The 21304-nt window shown below is 36.9% G+C and overlaps 1 protein-coding gene across 5 annotated transcripts in view; it reads left to right on the top strand.

The window, feature by feature from the left end:
- The window catches only part of GALC (galactosylceramidase), a 39946-nt gene that overhangs the window by 4289 nt on the left and 14353 nt on the right, over positions 1–21304 (top strand). For 4 of the 5 annotated variants that reach the window (XR_012764509.1, XM_075426004.1, XM_075426001.1 and 1 more), the window contains exons 4-8: positions 893–1006; positions 2375–2514; positions 4219–4257; positions 14065–14195; positions 19483–19638. Coding sequence is in view for 4 of the 5 variants with exons in the window: in XM_075426004.1 (XP_075282119.1) it covers positions 893–1006; positions 2375–2514; positions 4219–4257; positions 14065–14195; positions 19483–19638 (580 nt within the window). In the remaining variant the exon portion in view is untranslated. Of the gene's footprint in view, positions 1–892; positions 1007–2374; positions 2515–4218; positions 4258–8790; positions 8919–14064; positions 14196–19482; positions 19639–21304 lie in introns of all 5 variants that reach the window. The other variant, XM_075426003.1, reaches the window with a different exon arrangement.

Raw genomic sequence — 21304 nt, 5'->3', positions numbered from 1 at the left:
CAAATAGAGCTTCCATGTAATCAAGTGTTAGTAAGGTAAAAAAAAAAAATCATATTTTCTGTAACAAAATGTGCTGTTTCAGCAGACTTCATTTAAAAAAAGAAGTCTCATGAGAAGAGATCACTGGAACAATTAGGCGTATACCATATTGTTTAGCATAAGTAATTGTTTCAGTTGCGTGCACAAGTTAATTAATTGACTTTTGTGTGTAATGACTTCCCATGAAACACTGATTCTTTTGCACCTTTCTAGTTTGCTTACCTTTGCCTGAGGGAATTCAGTGCATAGCCTTCAATTCCAAAAACTCTTCCTTCAGTCATGGAACACTGGAAATTACAAACTAGGTCTTTTACTATAAAAATCTCTTTTCAGTTACTGAAAAGCTTCATGGCAGTTCCTTTATTTTTTCTTCCTGGACTTGCATTGTGCAAAAGAAACAAAATATAACCTTTTTTGTTTGCTTTTTGATTTAGATATAACATGCCTTTGCAAGTGTAGTGTTTTCTATTTTTTGCCTCTTGATCTTAATGCTACAGCTTTCCTGGTGGTTGTTGGGAACAAGATAATAATGAATATAGATTTAGTATTATCATAGCTAGGGACAGAAAATGCCCAGTTAGTCACATACTGATGTTAAAAGCAGGCATATACCCTTAAAAATGAAAAATATTTAATTTGTGCTAAGTTAATAGGCTAAGAATGAAGATGGCAAGTCTTGCCTGTTCCCTGCCACTACTCATTTTGCTTTGAAATACATACTGAAGAATGTATGAACAATATTGCAGATATGTGCTTGCATACTATAGCGGTGAGGAATACAGAAAACTTTATTATGTGTAACAGCTTATGACACAGAAGATAATTGTGAGCTACCTGTCTGTTTCCTTCCTAGATGGTACTGAACCCTCCCATATGCACTATGAAAATGATGAGAACTACTTCCGGGGCTATGAATGGTGGCTGATGAAAGAAGCTAAAAAGAGGAACCCCCAAATTAAACTGATTGGTAAATTGCTTCGAGCTTTAGGATTAAATGCTTTTTTTCCCCTCTAACTAAATGGCATATCTGACACTTAATTAGCATATTAATTTTAATGGGCAGATGTTTTGATGTTGAAGTAGAATGCCTAGTATTTGGTAAGCTTGCCTTGATACTTCACTTAATGTGCTTTACTTTGTTACAGTAGCACAACAAGAATGTATGTAACAAGTGAAATGACTCTCTAATCATTTGCTTGTATCAAGTAACATTAATGCTTAGACTGTAGCACAACAATGAACGTAAATGATTTATCATGAAAGCTGAATTTCTGAATAATAGAGTAAAAATAATTGTGAGGGATAAAGTAAACTTGCAGGAAGTATAATCTGTAAATCTTATGTGCACTAAATTCAATTATATGTTCTTATTACAAACCCATCATCCCCTCCCCACTGTAGTGGTTCTTGTCTTCTGATTTGTTTGTCTTACGTAGTTAAGTTGTAAGAGGACTTTCCTATCTCCCTATTTTGATTGTGGGTTGTGTGGGGGCTGTGATGGTAGAAATATGGAACCCTAGATTTTAACTGAAACACTTTACAAAATGTATTTCACACGAAACAAGGGAAGAAATCTATCAATTAAAAAATATTTAATCCTCCCTCTTCCAGGGGTCAGGCTTTGCCACATCCAGCCACAAGGGATGACTTGGTGCAGGATTTGCCAGTCAGGTTCTGTTAGGTTCTCTGACAAGCAGTAAGCTTACCATCTATGACTAATTATGATTATATTAATTACTTCCCTGTTCCCTCAGATCAAGCTCTCAACAAAGGAAGGAGGGTCTGCCTTTGAATTAGCCTATGGTGTCTTATACAAAGTCAGCTGAAAACTTAGCAGGATTTGGTTAGATTAGTTTGTTGTTCTTATTTGCTACAAGATGCGGTAAACAGCTGAGACTTGGAAATGCATTTTTATGATCCTAATGTTCCTCTGTTATGATCAGATCATTACTTCTTTTGAAATTCATATGCAGGAGAGTAACAATTTCAGTATTGATAGTTTGTCTATAACTTTGTGAGTTTTTATCCCAAAATCTTTGGAATTTTATACCTGTTAGAGCTAATACCATATAACTGAAAGATTGTGTGTAGTTGGTTGTTCTCTAGTAATGAAGGTTTTCTAGCTTAAAAATAAAAGCAGCTATTGGTATGATCAAAATTGATATTACAGCATACTATTCAGTTAAATAAGTTATGCTTCATTGTATTCACTGGAATTTTGGTTTTGAAGTGCGTATCTGCTCCTTTGTTTTAGGTAGAACAAATTACAGCTTGCTGTTGAGGCTTACTGAGTAATGTAGACCAACCACTGATTAATTTGTTTTTCTCTTTCCAGGATTACCTTGGACATTTCCAGCATGGATAGGGAAGGGTGAAAACTGGCCCTATGACTATCCAGATGTCACCGCTTACTATGTTGTTTCTTGGATATTAGGAGCTAAACAGTATCATGATTTGGACATTGATTATATTGGGGTCAGTAAAGCAGAATCTCCTATATATTTCATATATTTTCATTCCTAAGATCTTGGTCATGTCTCTCTTTGTTGATTACTGGAGGTGGGGGGGATGGGAGAAGAAATTATTTTGTAATTGCAGTTTTAGCTTTTTCTGTTGCAAGGGGAAAGGCAACAGAATGTTAACTTACAGTGTTACTGCAATAACGGCCATTAAAGCAGAACCAGTGTAACGGGGCTAGTCTCCCGCCTTCCCAGTTCTAGAAGAAAGTTACCAGAGAATTTGAGAATTCTGAAATCTGTTTGAGTCTTGGGCTTGTCATTTTCTGCTTTGCTTGTTCTGCTTGGGTTTCAGCAGTTACCAGCTAACAAGAAGCATTGCTCAAGAGAGACTTAGTGAAAGTCACCTAACATGACTTCTTGGTGTAAACTGTGGTTGCAGTTTTGCAGAAGGGCAATCGTCTGCATCTTCTTCCATTTTGACCTGCATTATTTATAGTAGAAAAAGATGCATGTGTTACAGTACATTAGAACTACTGTATTGTGTTACCGTGCAATGTATGGAAGTAGCAAATGAATGTCTGAGAAAAATGACATAATTTGGAGATGAGGGAGAGGAGCAGATAATCTGGAAAAACGCTGTTCAAGTTCATTATTTGACTGAGATTCAACTTTTCCTTTTTTCTTCTGATTAAGAAAATGGAAATGAAATAAGCCTTTCAGTAAGTTAACTTTTGATTGGCTCATTTCTGAAGTTACATATTAGCACTTATGGAAAGATGTAGATATATTGAAATCAAATGGACATATGCCACATGCAAGAAACTGTCTGCTTGTACATGGTTGGGTAATGTGCACCTACAGGGGGATACTTTCACCTTTACTGGTGAATGTTAGTCAGAGTGTTCATCTTGTGTTCAGAAAAAAAGAAAGAAAGAAAGTTTCCAACTGTGGATTTTATTGGCCAGGGTACTTGGTAGAAAGGAAGACTAGCATTTTTGCTTTTGAATTTTGAGCTGTGTTTAGCTTAAACACTCTTTCCATAAAAGATGGAAAATCCAGAGCAACAGACATCAGCTAATTTTGTGTCTGTCTGCTTAAAGTATGCTGGATCTCTCTTGTGCTCAAGTATGGATGTAGTCCAGTGTGACTCCTCTACAACCTACTGTAGGTGACCCTGCTTCGGCAGGTTGGACTAGATGACCCACAGAGGTCCCTTCCAACCCGTACCATTCTGTGATCCTGTGAGTTAGAAAGAACTGTAAGTGTCATTGAATAACCTCCTGAAACTGCAACTTTGATATGTAACTTAATCTAGCTCTCCTGTGTCCATGTGTGGCAACAGGGCCCATTTATTAAGAACACACCTTGAAGCCACAATGTGTTTCTTATTGGTTTCTAACAAACTGTAGACCCATTAGTAATAATGTCAGGTGTAACACTGCTAACATTGCAGAGCTCAGGCAGCTCTAGAATTCTTTTGAGCAAGAAGGCCGTCAGTAGACCTTAGAGGCAGATAAACAAGCAACTATTTTGAGCTTTTGTACAGAATTTTCACCTGAAGAGCTAATAACAAAACCAACCAGAGCACTTTCCTCTAGCAAACTGAAACCCTGGAGTTTGTTAATGGATTGTATAATCTTACATATACACAAATAAAATCTTTCATTATGCATTGACATACGCTGATTTTTCTAAATGTCTTTTTACTTTTCCGTTATAGATATGGAATGAAAGGGCATTTAATAGCAAATATATCAAGGTATGTATTTTTTCTTACTTCTCCAAAGTGAAATGTTTCTCTTTGTTATCGTGAGTAAACAATTAGCTTGTCTGAATTTGCCTAGAAAAGGGACCTTAATCCTGCAACCACTTCACTTACTGAACCTCTCTTTCTTGTAGTTGCAGGCGTGGAGTGCTGACAGCATAAAATCGCTAGATTTTTTTTTTTTCAGTGTGTGTGTGTCTGAAACTGGTATTTTGAACTTTATGTGTCAGTGTATGCTAAATGTTTAGGACCTCTACATTTCAATGGAAGCTCCAGTTCATGCCACTGGAATCATACACATTCATCATCTTTGTACTGGCTTGGAGGTAGTTGCGAGTCCAAGATCTACAATAACTTAAAATTCTGTAGCAAAGGTCCAGTGGGTGTAATACCCTTAAATTATTGCTATTAAACTCCAGGTTCTTATTTTATGAAAAAGTTAAATCAGAAAGCATAGTAAAGTCTCTGTGCTTTTAACTGTGCAAAATTCAACATCTCCTGTTCTAAAAGAGTTGGAGGAACACAATATTTTGCATAACCAGCCTAGAGATATCCCTAATCCCTCACTGCTGCCCTCCTGCCCTGCTTTGATAACTTGCTTCTGTTTGTTGTTATGTTGAAGTGGAATCTTAAGTATAAGCTTCTGCTTTGTTCATTTCCTTGTTGCTGCTTCAAGGCTAAGAAGCAATAACATTACCTCTTCTTAAAAGCAAATAAGAGTTACACTGAGTGCATAGAAGAACTGCTGATATTTTTTTTTTTATCAGAACTCAGCAGGGATTAAATCCCGTCTGCTTAAAATTAGTCAGTTGGTGGCTATTAGAAAAGTTCCAGTTCTTCCAGTTTGTATACACCGGATGAAGTTAGTCGCATCATTTGACTTAGCAACTTCTGTAGTTACTTTGTTGAACAATTAGTTTTAGTAGAATGACACATGAAATTCTGTACAACAGTTAAACTTAACATTGCAATAAGAGCAAAAAAGTATCTTTCAGTTAAGTACAATTCATGAGGCTGGTGTATATAAAATTCTGTCTACTCCTGAAAACTGAGAATGCACTCCTATAAATAATTTCTTTTAAAAATTATATTTCTAGAATGTAAAATTAGATGAATACCCTTAGAGCTGTTTCTTATGATTTGTGCAGTGCTTTGACTGAGGGAGGGCAAGAAGCACTGGCAGAAAGCTCTATATGCTGGTAGTATACCTTGTGTAAAGAAAAAAGCAATACCTTATATCCAGCTTTGTGGGTATTTCAAACTAATTTACTGGGTCCACTGCCATCACAGTAACTTAGTTTCCAAGTCTCATCACATGTTAGACCAAATTCTGTTATGTATACTTTACTCCACAACTAATTTCATTAAAGGTGTTTTCGAGACTCTCACTTTTGTAGGCTGCTAGGCCATTAGTTCGTTTTGGACACAGGTTTGGTACTAGAGTTTGAGTGACTTAGAAAATGCTTTCCAGATAAAACACAAATACACTGAAGTGTGACACAGTAGGATATCTTGGCATCTACGTTTTGTTGGGCATGTTCGGTAACAGAACTCTGGTGGATGTGTAGATGCTTCGGATTTTGCTAGTGAACCTACTTAAATCTCTGTGTAAACTTGGTCAGTGGGTGTGCCTGGAATGCTCCTAAAATAGCCCATCCCAATGTGTGTGCAGCACAAACCATAGCTTGACATTTTTAAAGCTCGGAAACAAGTTCATGGAGTGCTCTCTATTACAAAACCCCCTCAGGAACTAGAAGTTTTCTGCCGTTTTCAGCCTTAGGCAATGTGGTTTCCAGGCTTTTATTTTTCAAAAAGAAAAGTGGTTTGCTAATCAGGTATAGGTTAATGGAGAAATGACTAAGGATACTACTAGTCTCCTAAAGGATAATTCTAATCATAGGCAAGTTATACTGGTGGGGGAGGAGGGGCAAATATGCGTGTGGACTTCAGGTAGAAATCTGTTATTGTTCAGTATGTATATTATAAAAGCAAACCCAAGCAGAACTGAAAACACTCATTTGCAGGCTGGAATAAAACAATGCAAGTAAGATGGAAGATAAGTAGTGAAAATTCTTTTTTTAAGCTGCAAATTTATTTTCTTCACTGACTAGATGTCCAGTTGCTTGGAAGGCCTATGCAACTGAACCCTTTGTAAGAACAATCATCATAGAGAGAAGGCACATCTTACTGTAAATAAAATATTTATTTTGCAGTATCACTGATTGGCTCTTTTTTAAAACTGATTTTCTAGCTTTCTGTATGTCTTGTAAAAAATAGAAATGTTCTATTTCACTTGGTCCTATATCATGTCACCTGGAGGCTTTTTCATCTGTTTGTCTTCCTTATGTGGGGAGAATGAGTGTGGAAAGCAAACTGTCATGTGTAGGTGCAGCAATCTACTTGTTAGCTTTTTAAATGCTCTTTAACTGGGACTAAGCTTTTGACTTCTAGAGCTAAACGTTTAGTTTAAAATCTGATCTTATAATTGCCTAAATATTTGCTGAAAAGTATTAGCCTTCCTTCCACTGTATGTTAATCGATATAAGGCTTTTTATGTAACACCTATTTCACCATTCATTCTCTTACACTCTGCAGTGTCATGTAGCATCTATTCTCTAATCAGCATGATCATTCTATTTGCAGCCTGCCATTTCAAAAAAGGTCTATTTAATGAAGTGTGCTATTGCACACCAAACATTTTCTGTAATGTCTGACAAATACATGACATAGATAAGCTCTTGGTTATCTTGCTAAGTTTTTTACTTGTAATAAGATTTTTTAGTTACTTCATCCACTAAGGCGCTAGCTATGTTTCTTATTAAGCAGAAAAAATTAGAAAAGAAGTCAAGATTCTATTGCTTAGAAATTCTTATTCGAGAAGATCCTATTCTTCCAATTATATTTTTAAATACTGTAATCTTAAACTAGCCCTAAAATTTAAGGAGTCTCCGTATATAAACAGGAATACTGGGTGTGGGGGGACCACTCTGAATATGTTATTATGGAGTGCATTTTGAGTGTCTACAGTTCTGTGTTCTTGATACCTACCTTTCAGCAGGGAAGTTCTGCAGCCTTTTTAGTCACTTTGTTATTCTGAACTCTCTATGGTTAGGCAGTCTTTCTGACTGTAGTTTAGATTGCAAGGATCTTACTGTAAGTATTTCTACCATTATGATTTTTTCTTCTGGTAAGCTTTGTGCCTCAAAGGCTTCAAGCAGCTGACCAGAACTTCATTGCTACTTTTCTTCTTCTTAGTAAGTGTTATGTCCTTTAGATCCAGGCTTTCATTGTCACCAATACTTGGACTTTGCTTTGTGTCCTTATTTGACTACACATCAAAATAAAAATGCTTGCTATCCTCCTTCATATTGTCGGAGGGCTATTACAAGATTCGTGCCTATTGATCTTCAGATGGTTGGAGAAAATCTTTCTTATGCATACATACATACAGCAAATAGTACATCATTCCTTAGTATCCAAGATTGGAAAAAGGATTTTAGACTCTGGACTGATGTCCTTTCCCAGGTGCAACTGCATGTGGAAGCTGTTGAAAATACTTTAAGTGAGTGTTCAGATAAAACATGTTTGTATAATAGCAGCTCTGTATAAGCCTGGTTCATTCTTCACTGTTATAACTGGGTATATTTTGCCTGGGTATATTTTGTCTGAGAAGTTCCACAGGCAAATGTGAGAAGTTTATAATCTTTGACAGTGAAATAGTAAGGAGAAGCTGGAAAAAGAGAATAGGAATTCTGTTCTGCTGGCACATTTGATTTCAGAGTTGACTGCCCTCAGTTTTGTTGTAAATGTGCAGTTCCAGTTTTGCGTTATGTTCCTGGTAATTAGTGAGACATGAGAGCTGAGTAGTGGGTAAACTTAAGTATCACATTTACAACATCAAGGATTTTTTTTGTTCTGTAGGATAGCTTGTGAAAGGAATGCTTAGTTGATCTTCACTTGAAAACAACAGATGTTCGGCAAAGATTTCTGTTCTTGTAGAGCTGCATGGTTACAAGGTCTTTTCTATTTTAAAACTTCAATCCTTGTTTTCTCAATATACTTCTTTTGGGATCAGGTTAACTTTCATTTCCGATCACTTGTGGAGGTATATCCACTTCCACATTCCAGCCAGTCATCGTTTTTAGATCCACTTAACGTGATGGACTTTATGATAAATCCATTACTCATCTGTAATGAATTACATGCATGCAGTGGATGCAGTCAGTATGTTGAGAGTTCATGTAGGTACATGGGGTGTCAAAAATAATCCAAGTGATGAAAGCCCATTTTTGTGTAATGGATATCTGAATGTCATAGATAACCCTTAAGTGTTAAAAATACTTATTAGCTTGATCTTAGTTGTCATTATGACTCTCCTTTGAGAAGTGAGAACTTTTCCAGTCCATCTTGGTCTGAAGACAAATGTTTCCACCGATGACTCCTGCAGTTCTTAAATTGTTTTCAGTCTTAAATTTTCATGTTGCCTGGTTGAAGGCTGTCCTTTAAGTGGTGTTATTTGTTACTAAGGTACTTCGACAATCTTTGGACAGACTGGGTCTAAGGAACATTGGCATCATCGCTGCGGATGGAGATTGGAACATTTCAAGGGAGATGATAGTTGATCCCTATCTTAATGATGCTATTGAGGTAGTCGGGTAAGTGTGGGAGATGGGAGGAGTTGCTTCATTTCTGTAAGTAAGCCTTCACCTCCATTTTGAGAAGTTGTATATTCTTATTTCATACTTCCTAGCCATTCCCAATTTTGTCATCATGTGCAGTGGTGACTCACTACTCTTTCATGTCTTCCTCTCTTCTGTCACTTTAGTGCATGTGTAAGGTAACCGTACCACTCCTCCATCATTTCTTTCAGGTGTTCGGTTAGGAACTGTGTTTTAGTCTTAGCACTAGCGAAGGACAGGAGACTTCTAGCGAAGCTGTACGTGCATCTTCAAAGTCAGAAAAACCTTAGGACTGAATTCTTGGTCTGTGGTTAGTTTTAATTTCAGGTGAACTTGAACTTTTGCACTGGAATTTATCACCCTGGGACTTTCCACACTTGCAGCATTCCCTGTGTCCTTTGCTTGAGATCTTTCCGGGCATGTCCTAAAGCTAGGAGTTCCTGTTTGTTGCTTCTATCTGATAACAGATAGTATTAGAAGTGCACACATAGACAGTGAAGTACAAGTAAAAAAAGCATCCAAAACTTGTTTTTGAATACAAACGATCTCAATTTTAGTGGCTAGGAATGCCCACCATTGTAGTTCTAGCAAATGGCAACTTGGTTGTTCGCCTGCACTCTTGCTCTGTAATACTTTCTTACTATCTTGTTTCTGTCAACTGGCTTGCTACTTATTCTGCTGCTCTTGCTTTCTTGGTAGCCTCTGATTTCTGAAAACTGTAAATAGGTTTATAAAAATGATATCATGTTCCCAGTGGAAATGACCTATAGATGTGTAAATTCTTCACTTGCACTGCATTTGTTAACTTCCTTACCTCTGTTGTTAACCTTACTGTGATAAGAGTATGCTTGTGGTCCCTAATGTACCATTTATCCTCATTTATACATAAGGGATGTCATATATTCATAATGGTTTAAACTAGTGCATGGTCCAAAATTCATAGCAAGTCAGTTAAGCAGGAATTTTATATGTGTTGAGCTTACAAACACCGATTATCTGGAAGTGGCTGCCTTAGTTACTCAATGCTGGCATCATAATTGGTATTTCCAAGTTGGTTTAAAAACTTGTAACTTGCTTAGGTTAGGCAAGACTTGCACCTCAGCAAGTTACAGTGCATTATGAAATATTTTAGTTAGGATTTCCATGCCAGTGAAGCTTGCAGAATTAATGCAGTGTGTGTGTATGGTTCTTATGTCTTTAAGAGGTTGACAGAATCAAGGCTTAAATTGCAACCTAGGAGTACCTGTTTTTGCTTGTAGCCTTTAGGAGCATGGACACATTTTAGTTGTTCTTTAAGATGAAAGTTCTTTTTGTCAGAGGTTTTTATTGAAAAGCGTGTGTTGTTTTTTTTTTTTTTATTTTTTTTTTTTTCCCCAATTCCCCCCTCCCTCACTGGTCACAGTTAGGGAAATGTTTCCTGTGCAGTAGTGTTGTAAGAAATTAAGGTTAGTACAAAATGAGAACACCAAGTTTCTCAGCCAATGCTGACTTTAAGGTACCAACCGCCAGAGTTCTTGATGACCTAGAAAAAGATAATGGTAGTTAGGCGTCTGTCCTTGAAATGCTCAGGTTCAGAAAGTTCCTAGAAGTACACTGTATCTCTATGTTTCTTAGATAACCTAGCCTAGTTGTTTGCAAAATCTGCTAGTCAATCTGTTTTCCTAAATAGTCTTAATTTCTTTTCTCAGAAATCGTTTCCTGTGCGTTGTTCTGTAATCGTTTTTAAGTATAACCCTCTCTGTGACTTTTCATTAGTTCTTGTATTTTGGAATGGAAACCTGGCATTAAATTTATATTGTTTTATGTAGAAATTATCAAGATAATTGAAATGATGGCTTTGCTATCTATCCACAAAAAGTAACTGACCTTTCCCTTTCTTTGTGTTTCCTTTCATTGTTTTTTTTCCTTTTCTTTCTTATTTGCGTCAGGCAATCTTTACCTTGATACCATTGCTCCCCGTGGGGCTTTAGCCCTGCTTAAAATACTGTTTGCAGTCTGAACGATATCTAAGGTAGATTTAAGGTAAAGTTTCTATGTCTGTTTTTTCCTTTGCATATTTGCTCTCTGCTGGCTTGTGATTAGAGGACTTTGTATTTTCTCATTAGAAGGAAGGCTATCAAGCTGTTATCATTCAGTGTGTTGCAATTTAATTGGTTGAAGGAATGATCTTCCTTAATGTATTGCTTGCCATTATTTTGTACCAACGAGTCGCAGCACTTGCTGTTGAAAATAGGAATTTTGTTAGAAGAAGAAAAGAAAAAAGCCATTATTTGCTACTAAATCAAATTACTTACCCAGTATTCATAAAGTGCTTGAAACCAGAAAAAAACAAATTGTAATATAGTTAGCTCAAGTCTTAAATTGTGTTATGTTGTGCTTCCTTGTTTTGTTTGCAAGACCATCTTCACTACTGTCTTCCTACGTTATTTCGGTGGGTGCGATTTCTGTGTTTGTATAGTATATATTCATATTGCTTTTCTCCCAGGATGTGTTATGGCTCAGTACCACATCTTCTGTGTTAGACATGGATTTTGTTTGCTGTGTTTAACAAAGCCTAGCTCTATTTGGCAAATCCTTCCTTAAAGGCCTGTATGCCAATACACAATTAGATTGAATATATTCCACAATATTTTTTTCTGATGTTTATCAAGTGTTAGACAAAGTGAAGGTGTTTTCCCATAATTCTCAGTTCTTTAAATTATCTTTGACTTGTAAGTCATTATTAGTGGGCAGTAATTGTATGTTGGGTGGAAGAAAAAAATCTGCCTGCAAGTCAGTTTTTATTTACCAGACAGAACAAATCATATTTTATTTCTAGTTGAACTAGCATGAATCTTTTCTAATACAATGATCAAACAGCAGAAATGCTGCCATTTCAGTTTCTCTTTGTTTTCCTGTCTCCTACTGTCTGTCATTTACAAGAATATAAAAAAACCCATGGTGTCCTGGTTTTGGCTGGGACAGAGTTACGTTTCCTCCCAGCAGCTGCTGCTTTTTGGATTTAGTAGGAGAAGAATGTTGATAATACACTGATGTTTTCAGTTGTTGCTATAAATCACAGAATGGTAGGGGTTGGAAGGGCCCTCTGTGGGTCATCTAGTCCAACCCCCCTGCCAAAGCAGGGTCACCTACAGCAGGCTGCACAGGGCCTTGTCCAGGCGGGTCTTGAATATATGCAGAGAAGGAGACTCCATGTTCAGCCAATGAGCAGGTGTGCAGGAGCTGGAAGGGAGCATAGCCAGACAGATAAGTTCAGTTCACTATTACTTGCTCTTTCTGAGGTAGAAAGCATTTGCTGTAAGAGAAAAATGAATTGACTTGTCTAAGACTATGCTAAGCTGGGGGAAGAATGAAGATTAATTACAGAAAATACTGCCTTTGGGATTTATTTTATGATTTTGGACCAAGCTGTTTTTGCCATCATTTTAAACGGGATTTTTGTATTACATAGTTCACTCCCCCCCGCTGTGGTATGGGGGAGAGCATTGGAAGAGTGAAAGTGAGAAAACTCGTGGGTTGAGATAAAGACAGTTTAATAGGGAAAACAAAAACTGTGCATGCAGGGAAGGCAAAAGGTGAACTTCCTGAGTTTTATTAAAGACATCAAACAGTATTTTACTTAATATCAGCCTATGGGGACATCACTAGTAATCTGCACCCTAGTTGGACTGTTCTATCCACCCTGATGGGCATCTTTGCTGAAGCTGAGGTTTATGACATCCATTGATTTCACCTTGCACACACAGGTAGTCAGCTTGTCATAGAAAGCTATTGTGTTTGTCAGGCATGATTTGCACTTGGTAAATCCATGCTGCTGTTCCCAGTCATCTTCCTATCCTTCTTGTGCTTGGAAATCTTCTGGGAAGACTTGCTCTGTAACCTTCCCAGGGACTGAGGCTAGGCTGATGGTCCAGTAGTTTCTCAAATCCTCTTGCTTGAGGACTGTCTTTCTCTAGTCATCAGGAAACTCCCCTGATTGCTAAATACTCGAGCCTTGGTATGTGTGTTAAGTCTGCAAACCAAATACTGCCTTATTCTAATGCAAGATGTAACGGGAAAATACAATGTAGAAGTAATACAAACATGGTGTTCACACAAAGTTCTTAAGACGTTGGGGCAGGAAATCTTGACGTCTCAGGCTACTGTCAGATGGCACATAAGCTAGTTCAGACTCTGATCTGTGGGAAGAAAAAAACCAGTCTTGCAGCACTATTTCCTGCAGGTAGTGTTTGCTGTTAGAGAAGTTGATATATGGTAGAACTATACAGAGTGATTTGAAGATAGTTAGGCATTTGATGTTATCTGAATTTACAAGTACAGCAAACACTGTTTAGGGGCCTGTTTGACTTCAAGAAACTGCATCGTTAGACTCGGTCTTACATGACATTTTAGATTTGTTTCAGTGATGTTCAAGACCTTAAAATGTCTCTAGGGAAGTGTGCAACAGTGTTTGCAATTTTAAAACTTGAAATAAAGTGCAGTTGAGTAAGAAGATATGTATATGTCTGAGGTTTTTCTTGTTTCTTGTGTTGGTTGCATTTAGGAAGAGCTGATCTCATTTGTTTTGCTTCATTGTTAAACTGAAATAGTTGATTAGTAGGGACAATAGGTGGAGTCAACTCCTATTCTTAATTAAATATTTACTTTGCTTTTGCAAGTTTGTAATTCAGTTGTTCTTGCCTTCCTGTATGTTGTCCTTGTAGCCTAACCCTCAGCATTGTAACTCAGCTAACTGGCTGATCTGCAAATAGTATCTTGCATGAAATGCAGTATGCTTTGTCTTTTTGTTTAACTTTATCTGCAGTTTTCTGTGTACAAGAAAACAACAACCAAATGTTTTTCATTTTTCCTTTTATCATTTACCTTGAGATTTAACATGGTAGAGGAAGAAGGTGTCCTTCTTTGAAGGCACTCTGTGCTTGACAATCTATTACATTTTGTTTGGTGTAACAGTTGTTGTCTAAGTTGTAAAAACAAGAATTGGAACATGATTTGTCTTTTGAAATATATTCCAGTAGTGCTGAAGAAGATGCTGCCTTTCCCAATACAGATTTTTGACAATTTGGAAAACATGTTTTTATGTTTCCTTCTCTCTGTTCTTTGCTCTCCTTTTTTTTCAAAGCTGTTGAGATACACATTGGATAAGCACGGTCTGCAGCAGGTGAGGATCATAGCCAGCGATAGACTGTGGGAGCCCATTTCCTTTGTCTTGCTGCTTGACCCTGAGCTCCACGGAGTGGTCGATGTGATTGGGTAGGGGGTTGTTTGTTTTTTTTTTTTTTCTTTTTGGTGGTTTGTTCACAGTTTGTTTTCATCTTGCTTATTTATAACTAGCACACCCAAAGCTTTACTTGTATGCTTTTACCTGCATTGAAAGGGTTGATACTATAATCTTTCTTACTAACCCACATCAAATCACACGGGCTGTTGTCCTGGTGACTCCCTAAATCTTTTAATTGAATCACGAGTCTCCTATCATGTGGAAGATGCCTATTGGCTATGGTTGCACTTTTGATGAATTGAAGGTGTTTTGGACAACCTTGTTTATTCTGAGGGTTGTTTTGGTACCTGTATTTGGTATGCAAAAAATGCTTTACCTTTACAGCTTTGTATTCAGCCTTGTATTACTGACTTCCACTGATCTGTTACAGAAATCTGTGTGATCCAGAAATGAATTTGGGCTATGATTCTTTTTTTAGTTATAATAATGTCTTGGTTGTTAGTTCCCATTTTGTTTTGATGGGAAGGTTGTGTTTGGAAAACATGCAACCATCTGACTTGTTTTTCTGGTTCTGGGTTTCATCATATGATGCTAATATTTTTCAAAAGTAGTAGACTAAATTTGAGATTGATTACTGACTTGTCTGCTGAATGGAAACGTGTATAAGACTTGCTCATTAACTTTTCTTTTTACAGTAGCTCTAAATTTTAATTACTAGGTTCCATAAACTTGCCTGACCCAATCACAGGCTTCAGATGTGACTGTTTCTTGCTTTGACTTCAGTCTTTTTCATTCATCTTTATATATCTGACCTATAGAAGGTGTAGAATTTGGAGGGTTTCCTTCCAAATATAGATAGGCAGTCAATGTCCCCCTAAAATCAGTCCCTCTCCCAATTCTGAACAACAAAAAGTATCCTGACAGTTTTTTACAAGTGGAGTCTTGGATTGTGTATGGATCAGCAAGTGAAAGCAATTGTGAACTCTGACCAGATACAAACCCACTGTAGTTTACTATGACCCCAATGTAGTGAGCACGCTTCCTTTCTGTGTTTTGGCAGCTACAGGTATGCACCCAGAGTCAGTTCCTAAAGTTCAACTGTTTTTGTGCTATCTGAGTAAGCTGTAGTTGCTTAGCTCTTGACAAGTGGAAGTTTTATGTCTGTACTGTGATTCAATCTTAACAGGGAGATGAAATACTCTTTGTGTCATGGATAATCGGTTGGCTACTGGACATTTAGTGGTGTGCATGTCATCATGGTATCCTTTTAAAAGAAATTTGTTGGCTTTCTTTTTTATTTGAAACTATAAAAGGTATTTCAGATAGCCAGTATTTTGCATAAATATATATAAAATCAAATTTGGACTTGGTAACGTGATTTGTGATCTGTGAGGTCTTTCGCCAGACAAGCTGGATGGGAGATCAGTTGAAACTGCTGCTTTTGTTTTATTTTGCACAGTTGGCATCCATGCTTCCTCTGCAAGGCACTGTAATGGTTGAAAATGAGAGGGAGCTCTGAAGGTACGCTGTAAAACTGTTAATAGATGTTCACCAACACAGGAATGACCCAGATCTCCAAAGCTCTTTATAATGTGGTAGCTCCAAACAGCTTTTCCGAACTATTATGGTTGCATCAGTTTTACCAATGAATTATAAATAAGTATTGCTCCTACTCTGAACATGTTTAAATTACATTGTAGCTCTTTAAAACAAAGTTTTTCAAACGTGGGCTTGCAAATTACACATTACTTAACAGTGTTACAAACAAGTAGCGCTGTAAACCAGTTAATTTTTTTGCATACTATACAGTTAGAGACCAAGCTGTCCTGACTCTACGTGTTGAAAATTCTGCTCCCCCCATTTGTGTTCAGAAAGTGTCAGTGAGTTTAGGAGTAACAACTTGCATTTTCACCTAATATAAATTTAGTATGCCATTAGGTGACAGCTTGGTCTGTTTTGTCAGAAGCATCAGTGTTCTTAACAAGATATGATCTAAACACACATTTGGCTGAATGTGTCACAGAAAACCAAGCCTTTTAAAGAAACTTGTTAGACCTAATTATGCCTAAGTTAAAAACCTAAGAAAAAGAAGATGATGTTGTGACGTTACTGCATGATGGAATTGCGATGTGGTGCCTGTAGTAGTGGGAATTCAAACTGTCCCAAGTCCCTCGCAGGCCTGTGTGATGATATGGAATGAGAAGCAGGAAAGACACTGTTATCTCCAGGAAACAGTGTTGTCAGCTGTTTTTGAGAACTAGTTTTTGAGGTTTTCATGGGTAGTGCTTTTCTGCAAAGCTTCACTGTAGTGATGGTATTATATAGGCTAGTCTTTTTTAAGATTTATTTAATTTCTATAGCCTTGTACTGATGCATGAGAGAAAAATGGTGGAAAAACCTGCTATCCTATTGTGATTTTCCCGTTCCCTCCCCATTGGGCCATTGCTATATACAAAACAAAAAATAATACAAAGTTTTTTGTTTGTTTTTTAACTAAGTTATCCAAAAGAAGTCGCTGTGGGCAATTGCGAGAAGCAGCATTTGCAATCCATAAATAGAAGAGGTTTTCTTAATTAATGCTACTTTCTTAGTATATCTGATTTAGTTCAGCCGCCCTGCACAGGCAACTGTGGATTTTTTTCCTGTTGGAGTTGTATTGCTCCTTCATCGGCTGCATAAAACACACTTAACCTCATAATAGTTAATATTTTAAAAATACTTTGTTACCACTCTAACAGCTAGAGTCCCTCATGATGAACGAACCATATGCTGATTCCAGAGAGATTGAAAGGAGGAGGGAACAACAAAATATTTTTTGACAGTAAATGACAGTAGTTTGAAGAATGCAAATACTGATAGTAATAGCTCTTGGTAGATTTCTCTCTTGCAGTAGTAAGAGGTTTAAATTGATGTGTCACTTTTGTTGTAATTCTGTTCCTAGTATTATTTTCATTACCTTTTCTCCAGCAAGATCCATTCTTTTTCCCCCTTTCAATATATACATCACTTTTTCCTCTCTCTTTCAAATGGTCTGCTGTTATAGTGTGCCTGACTCTCTGCTCTTTTGAGTAGAGAATCCAAAATCCCACTGCTTCTGCTGAAGCATCACACCGATAAGAAATAAACTCTGCTCCAGTTCATCTTTTCAGGCAGCAAGAAAGGTAGGTGTTTAGCAGTCTGTGCTTTTTCCTGAAACATTAGTCAGGATACTCGAGTTTCTCCAAATAGTGGTGGTCCTTGAGTGGACCAATTATTTTCTGAGAGTAACTGGATTATAGTCACTCCTGTGTAGGTTTCATTGCCAGTGAAGTAAAAAGGTTGTTTTCACTAATGAAGAGCAGCACTCCGTTCTGGACACTGCTAATCTGTCCTTTGCTGCACACCTTGTGTTAGTTGCTGAGACTGTAGAGTGGCACAAGACATCTAAAAGAGGGCTGTAGAATGATCTAGTGTTTTCTTTAAATATAAATCACATAGAGTTCAACAAATCCAGCACGTACTGGGTGTGAAAGTCTTCCCTGTAATCTGACAGCAAATGTTTATTTTGTGCATTTGGGTGGGTCTTTTGGAAGTGTACACTATACAGTGATCTGTAGATTGTGTCCTTATTTTTTAAAAAAGTTAGTTTTCATATGGAATAGGAGTTACACACTCCTTAGTCATGTCCTACTTTTTAAGGACTGATATTAATGAAAGTAAAACAAAACCCCCTGGTTAACAGCAGTATAAGTGAAAAGCAAGTACAGTGTAAATTGTGTTCATTAGCAGTAATAGGAATTGCATCTAAAAGGAGAAGAAAAGGATTCATTTCTCAACTGATGGTGAAACTGTTTTACCTGATTGCATACCAATAGGACAAAATGAGAATGTTTTAAGTGTGTGGGCTTTAAGTGGACTAGAGCTGCCAATAAAGATACACTGAAGGAGTCTGCCGCTAGAACCTGTTTGTTCTCCCTGTAATTTCAATCCTGTTTATCATACCTATTTTTCCCAGTTTATTGCCATCACTTTAGTGTCTTTGCATTGAATTATTTCTCTTCCCTCTTATGTGAATAAAGGCGACCCTTTATCTTAATGCAGGAAATCAGAGCTCTGTAGATTTTGTTCCTGTGTAATCTTACGTAAATGTCTCTAATGCTTTTTTTTCATTATTTGTAAAGTACAACTTGTATTTGGCAGAGATGTTGACTTAATATTTAAGAAACAATTCTTCAGGATATGGAGTGCAAAAAGACAAATTATTCCTTCTTTGCCTTGTCTTTGCAAGCTACATGCTTTATGTAATTACAAAACCTTTTGCTTGGTATCAATGTAATACTTGTGTTTCCAAGCCAAAGAAGAAATATACAGTAATCTGTACAGCAGAGAAGGATGTAGCTTAAATCTCTACTGTTATATTGTTCTTAATGAAGCTGTGTATGAAGGCCTACAACACTGGGAAATGGCCCATTGTCCAATAGGGGGAAAATAATGATAAAATCCTAAAACCAACAGTCAGCCTAGAAAAACTGGTATTTCTTTTGTCCCTGTCACAAATTGATAAATTTGTCAATTTTTAGGCTAATAGTAAAGGAAATACTTACGCCTTCCTTTGCAGTGCTGATAATTTTGTTTTAGTGTATATATTTAGTGTGTTCAATGAGTATGCTAAGTGAGGGAAAAATCATGGCCCTGTTTTCTGCAAGTAATTTGAAAGGTTTTATTTCAGTCAGACTAGTTTGGCGCAGTGAATTGATGTTGTGATTGAGTACAAGTGGTCTTCGTTTGGGAGAAAGCATCTCTCCTCATACTAAGGAAGATCTTGGAAAGAAAATGAGCTTTCATTATATGTTTCAACTATTTTCAATTTACACCTCCGTAACTTTTATAGCCCACCTAGCATGCCTTTTGCACTTAAGTTCTTAGAATAATGCTTAGTACTGTATCTTATTGGTGGTTTTGTAACTGTTTATGGGTTTTGTTTAAGACAGTACAAGGAGTAGCTTGTGTTTTCACTATTTAGCACAGTACAGTTATGAAAATCAAGCTCAATTTCTTTGCTTTAGCCAGATGCAGAAATTGCACAATATTTTTAAAGCTAGATTTACTTATATGCTGACATGCATTACAAGAAACCATCTTCTATGGTTGCAAATACAATAAGCTACAGAATATTATAGCGCTCTTGTTCAATTTTCTTCTATCCATTAATATTATTCCATAAAAAATTGGTTTCTCATTTTCAGTTTGGAGGACGGGAGTGATTGCTGCTGTTTGTATTTCCAGGCTTTGATTTTTCTTCTTGTGATAAGTGCTCTTTCTTTTTAAAATGCTGTGTAGGGCTCACTATCCTGGAACAAAAACAGTGCTAAATGCTTTATTAACTGAGAAGAAACTGTGGTCTTCAGAAGATTACAGTACTTTCAATGATGAAGTGGGTGCAGGCTGCTGGGCTCGGATTCTGAACCAAAACTATGTGAATGGAAACATGACTGCGTAAGTGTTGTACGCTGTTGCTCGCTTTCACAACTTCATATGTAAGAATTGTTTAAAGTACTGTGCTATAAAACACATCCATCTGCTGTGGTAAGATAGTAGGTAAACTGAAAATCTCTCCCCTGCCATACTGAATTCAAATATAGTAAGGTCTGAAGTCTACTGTCCTTACCTCTTTCTGGGGTAGAGGTCCCACAAGTTTTAATGTATTCTTGAGTTACTGTTCCTTAGTACCCAATGGCTTATGCAGCTGAGTTCAGATACCTTTGAGACTCTGATATTTGTTAAAAAGAGAATGTTCCTAAGAAGAACTAACAGCATGAAAAACATTGGAGGAAAACAATGATAAAGCTAATTTATCTGTATTTTTCTTAAGGTCTTTATCAGGTTGTTTGTCTTCAGTTAAAAGTAGTAGGTACGGATGTAATTATCTAGTTTTTCCATACAGCTTCTTTCTCAGAGTCCATTCTAAACCATGCTGTAGTCTTTTGATATGTTTACTGTTTCCTGCATGTTTTCTTTCCAAACTGAAATCTGAAAGAAAGCTGTTCTATGTACTGGGAAAGTACATAACTTTCAGTTTTAGAAGAGAATAGAAAACACTGATGCTTTCAATGCAACAGCTACTACTCTGAGAGGAAAAAAGTCTAATTAAAAAATGATAGGCATCAATATGTAAGCAAAATTGTTCAAAGCTTTTTAGTTTTTATGTAGCTTAATTTTGAACACTAAAGAGAATTTTTTTTGTCTGAAATGCTTGAAATGGAGCACAGCACAAAGCACTTAGACACTTGGAAGTTTCTTGAGTCACCTAGTTTCTTCTATGAACCTTCTGTCTCCTTCTCTACAAGCTGAAACTTTCGAACACATGAATACTTCCTATGTGAATTCCTGACAATTCTGGTTGCCTTTTGACTCTCATATGCTTTAATATCATACTTTGGGGTCTGTCTTTGCCCACTGTTTTTCTTTTTTACGAGCACTGTGTAATTATATATGCTCCATTTGTTTAGCAGCCTGACAGCCAGACTTATGTATTGGAACTATTCTAACAATAATTTCTAAATACAAGTCACTGTATCCAATATTGAAGTTACCTTCGCTCTTTTATTGAAAACAGAGTCATCTTGATGAAAGGCAGCTTATCTTTCTGCTAAGCTTGTTTCCTTTGAACTGGACTTCCCTACATTCTTTTTCTAAGTTTGAAACTCTGCAGAAAAATTTAAATATGAGCAAGCTGAGTTTACAACTCAAGACTTGTTTATTTTATGAGCACCTTTTTGTAGGATTTCAGGATCTTTTCTGAAATGCGTATATAGTGCAATAAATCTATGGCAATGACTGTAAAATGAGGCCTTTGCACTTATCTGTATGCAGTAGCAGAACAGCATGCCAGCCTTTGCTTTCTGCATAACTGCTTTGTGAAGCTGTATTTCCATATTTATGGTGCACAGGTCTTAAAGTGCTAGCAAAATATTTTCAGTGAAGACCAAATCAAAAGACCTGAAGTAATTAATCTTGTCAGTATCCTGACCACTTCTTGAAATAGCAACAGCTCCTGGAGGATGGCTGTTTAGAGTTGTTTTCTGTTTGTTACTTATATGGATAAAGGAAGGATTATTTTTTTTAGTGGTACTTAACTGCTCCCCAAACACCCCTCCTTCCC

This window comes from Opisthocomus hoazin, chromosome 7 (assembly GCF_030867145.1).
Source record: "Opisthocomus hoazin isolate bOpiHoa1 chromosome 7, bOpiHoa1.hap1, whole genome shotgun sequence".
Taxonomy (NCBI): Eukaryota; Metazoa; Chordata; class Aves; order Opisthocomiformes; family Opisthocomidae; genus Opisthocomus; species Opisthocomus hoazin.
Note: the sequence above shows the minus strand (reverse complement) of the source record. Positions and strands in the feature narration are given on the sequence as shown.